Consider the following 4913-nt stretch of genomic DNA (forward strand, 5'->3'; position numbering starts at 1 on the left):
TTACAGGCTAAGCTACCAATCCTGGCCGATAAGAATATATTTCTAGGCAGAATTTTGGCAGCAGCTCCTGTTACATCTTCCAGCATATCCCGAAAGTGGAACTTTCTCAGGATCCTTTATGATATTTCCTATGAGTTCCTCATTTGGCTCATGGAGGGAAATATTACAAGAACACACAGGTAATCTGTATCCATTGCAGTGGAAGATTAGCTTCTTGATCAGGCTTCATGGAACCACAGAAGCATTCTGTTTTTGTTTTGCAAGACTATGTGGATGTTGTCAAACATGTTTTTAGTTCTGTTAAACTTCTTTTGGCTAAAAGAAATGCTTTTTTTTCTTGGAGCTCTTTTTGTTGCTGGTTCCAGATTGCAGGTTTCTTCAGCACTCTGTCTAGGATATATGGGAAGCAGAAAGCAAAGCTTTGGAATTCTCTGCTGTATCATTTCTTAAGTCCTGAGGTTCACATTTTTCTATTTTGTAGAGTCTTCGTATGTTTGTTCATGTTTTGGTTTTTTTTGTAAGGATTTTTAATTGTAAGAAGGAAGATCTGGGAGGAAAGGGACTACTCCATCTTGGATGAAAATAATACCTATTTTTTAAACATTATGCAAGAGGAACAAGAAAGAGTATCTGTCTGTGTGCATTTTTAGTCTTTGGAAACATGACCAGAAACAATAGAATAAAATACATAACAACACATGGGTACAAGTCCCTCTCCATGAAAAGTGTAAGATTCGTAATATGTTTTCAATTTTTTTCATTTTAGGATATTATAAAATTGATGACAACATACAAGAGATCCAGGAAAAACAAAAGAAGTCTCTGTGTCAAGTAATATTTATTGATGACAATGATAAAACATTGAGTAAAGAAGAACAGAAAGCACACTTCATTCGACATCAGAGGACCCATTCAGGGGAGAAACTTCAATGTGAAAAATGTGGAAAATCCTTTTGTACAAGTTCACACTCTATTCAGAATTCTGGAGCTTATGTGGGATTCAGACTTTATGAATGTAATGAATGTGAGCGATCTTTCACCTTCACTTCAGGTCTAAGTGCACATCAGAGAATTCACACAGGTAGGAAGCCCTATGAATGCAGTGACTGTGAGAAAACCTTTACCCATAATTCAGCCCTCAGAGTACATCAGAGGATTCAGACAGGGGAGAAACCTTATGAGTGTAATGAATATGAGAAAAATTTTACCCGCAATTCAGTGCTTAGAGCACATCAGAAAACTCACACAGGGGAGAAACCCTATGAATGTAATGAATGTGGGAAAACTTTCACTGAGAAGTCATATGTTTGTGCATGTCAGAGAGTTCACACAGGAGAGAAACCCTATGAATCAAATATATTTGGGAAAGCATTTGCCCTTAACTCATCCCTTAGAGTGCATCAGAGAATTCACACAGGTGTAAAATCCTATGAATGTGATGAATGTGGGAAAACTTTCTCCCGGAAGTCACACCTTAGTGCACATCAGAGGACTCACACAGGGGAGAAACCCTATGAATGTAATGAATGTGGGAAAACTTTCTCCCGGAAGTCACACCTTAGTGCACACCAGAGGACTCACACGGGGGAGAAACCCTATGAATGTAATGAATGTGGGAAAACATTTGCCTTTAACTCAAAACTTAGAGTGCATCAGAGAATTCACACAGGTGTGAAACCCTATGGATGTGATGAATGTGGGAAAACTTTCTCCCGGAAGTCAAACCTTAGTGGACACCAGAGGACTCACACGGGGGAGAAACCCTATGAATGTAATGAATGTGGGGAAACATTTGCCTTTAACTCAAAACTTAGAGTGCATCAGAGAATTCACACAGGTGTGAAACCCTATGGATGTGATGAATGTGGGAAAACTTTCTCCCGGAAGTCAAACCTTAGTGTACACCAGAGGACTCACACAGGGGAGAAACCCTATGAATGTAATGAATGTGGGAAAACTTTCTCACAGAAGTCAGAAGTTACGGCACACCAGAGGACTCACACAGGGGAGAAACCCTATGAATGTAATACATGTGGAAAAACATTTGCCCTTAACTCATACCTTAGAGTGCATCAGAGAATTCACACAGGTGTGAAACCCTATAGATGTAATGAATGTGGGAAAGTTTTCTCCCGGAAGTCACACCTTCGTGTACACCAGAGGACTCACACAGGGGACAAACCCTGTGAATGTAATGAATGTGGGAAAACTTTCTCCCGCAAGTCACAACTTAGTGAACACCAGAGGACTCACACAGGGCAGAAACCCTATGAATGTAATGAATGTGGGAAAACTTTATCCCAGAAGTCACAACTTATTCTACACCAGAGGACTCACACAGGGGAGAAACCCTATGAATGTAATGAATGTGGGAAAACTTTCTCATGGAAGTCAGAAGTTAGGACACACCAGAGGACTCACACAGGGGAGAAACCCTATGAATGTAATATATGTGGGAAAACATTTGCCCTTAACTCATACCTTAGAGTGCATCAGAGAATTCACACAGGTGTGAAACCCTATGGATGTGATGAATGTGGGAAAACTTTCTCCTGGAAGTCACAGCTTAGTGGACACCAGAGGACTCACACAGGGGAGAAACCCTATGAATGTAATGAATGTGGGAGAACTTTCTCTGCTAAGTCATATGCTAATGCACATCAGAGAGTTCACACGGAGAAACCCTATGAATGTAATATATGTGGGAAACCATTTGCCCGTAACTCATCCCTTAGAATGCATCAGAGAATTCACACAGGTGTGAAACCCTATGGATGTAATGAATGTGGGAAAACTTTCTCCCAAAAGTCATACCTCAATGCACACCAGAGGACTCACACAGGGGAAAAACCCTATGAGTGTAATGAATGTGGGAAAGGTTTTGCCCAACTCTCAAATCTCAGAGTACACCAGAGAATTCACACCGGGGAGAAACCCTATGAATGTGGTGAATGTGGGAAAATTTTTGTTTCTAAGGCAGCTCTTAGAGTACATCACATCAGAATGCATACCAGAGAGAAAACCCTAACCCATCATGAATTTGAGAAGTCCTGAATTAACTCATACCTTATTTTATACCACACAGCAGAGAAACTCTTGTCATGTATACTGGAAAATTGTTTTCCTTAACATTTTCCTTTTCCACTAGGCTCATATCTTGTTGAAAATCCCAATCTTATTCATCCAGGTGGGCTGACCAAAGAATATGATGCTAATGATATATATTACATTTAGTCCTGGCCCTTAAGCATCTTATAGTCTTCCTAGTCCATGGTAAGATGGGATTAAGATGATTTCCACAGCAAGTTGGCTTTTGTGTGTTGAATGTGGTGGAGCGCAGGGTCAAAGGAAGCTAGAGTCTGGATAACAGCTTGGAATATAATTCTCTGCTTCCAGATCTTCATCAGTTGTTTGTTTTCAAGCAAGAATTAAATTTGTTTTCCATTGAGCTCTCTGATTTGACCTATTAGTTAAATGCATTGTTTTGCTGTCTCTCTATTAGACTGGGATGAAATCCTATTAACATAATACATTTCAGAAGAACTATTAGAAATCAGTTTTATTGTATATCAGAGACTTCACATGAAGAAGAAAATTGCCAACATCCTGAATGATCAGAAGCCTTCACTAAAGTCAGAGACATTTCAGGGAAAACCACAAAAGCCTTCAAAACAAAATTAATTGCATTAAACATCAAATAAATAGGATACAATTTTATATTTTGAATAAATGATTTTTAACAAATATTGAATGCTTTTGGAAATTTCTTTCCTGAGGAAGTGTCAGTTTCAGAATTGAAGAAAATAAAATCTTCACCTACAAAAACATCTGTTTATGTAATATCAAAAAATTATAGAAAAAAGATAAGAAAATGCCTATAGACAAACTCACTTTAGAATGTGAAGTTTTTTTAAATAGAGGAATAGCTTAAATTCTGTGGATAACACCAATAAATATTTATGAAAAGTCACTGAGTGATGTGAAAGTCTGTATGAGTCTGTAAACATGACTTATTACTGGTGAACTTGAGGGGGAGCCAAACCTGCTCTTGGCATGTCTACTTTCTTTTCTGGGCAACTGTGCCCTCTGTTAGTTTCCTTCAACTTGCTGTTAGATTTTGACCCACCTGTTATGTCTGAATATGTCTTGCCCTGTTTTTGTAGGACCTTTGATATCCCTGAGATTTCCCAAGCATTCCTGTGTGTATGTGTGTGTGTGTGTGTGTACGCATGCGCGTGCGCACGCACAGGTGCACTGGAGGTAGTGGTGGTGGTATTGATTCTTGCATACTTTTGGGGAGGAAGGGTATAGAGGACATTAAGTTTATCCTGCTCTAGTGATTCATTTTGCACTGAATGTTTATAAAACAAGTCATCTCCTCAAGCCCTTGAATGCGTCCTGCCTCAGCATCTTGCCTAGGATCTTGTTTTCCAGTATCAAGAAACCTGCTCACACTGTGCTTTCCAAGTTAGTGGTGTTCCTACCAAGCTAAGACAGCAGGTTTTGGAGTTGGAATGAAAAGGGCTACTTCATGACAAGAGCACAGCACTCGTACTGGAAAGCAGACTCGCTTTTGGTAAAACAAAAGTTAGTACAGTCTTAGTCAAGAAAACACTTGATGAAGCTGCCAACAATTTAGACTACATGGTTTGCTCAGTACAGAGAAGAGAATAAACAGTCACGTTTAAAACCTGAATCACTAAAAATTTCAATCCTGAAATTGATCTGATAGGTTCAGCATGAGGACAATCCATCAGTTGAATCCCTAGAAAAATTTATCGAGTCCCTATCCCTTATATTGTATGAAGAGATAATGATAGGAAAAATTGTATCATTAGCATTAACTCGAAATTAGGTATCTCTTTGACACTAAGTTGTTATCAGTTAGTTTAGTGGCATCACTGCCAAAGACA

General features: G+C 39.0%; 1 protein-coding gene across 1 annotated transcript; it reads left to right on the top strand.

Annotated features, from left to right (window-relative positions):
• Nucleotides 1–766: 766 nt before the first annotated feature.
• On the top strand, nt 767–3970 carry LOC103270924 (zinc finger protein 658B-like; the record flags this gene model as incomplete). Its single annotated transcript, XM_008068418.1, has 1 exon — nt 767–3970. A coding segment is annotated over one exon (2288 nt), but the record flags the coding sequence as incomplete, so codon positions are not given.
• Between the last annotated feature and the right edge of the window lie 943 nt (nt 3971–4913).

The sequence above is a fragment of the Carlito syrichta genome, unplaced genomic scaffold, assembly GCF_000164805.1.
Source record: "Carlito syrichta isolate Samal-C Ts95f unplaced genomic scaffold, Tarsius_syrichta-2.0.1 Scaffold310828, whole genome shotgun sequence".
Classification (NCBI taxonomy): Eukaryota; Metazoa; Chordata; class Mammalia; order Primates; family Tarsiidae; genus Carlito; species Carlito syrichta.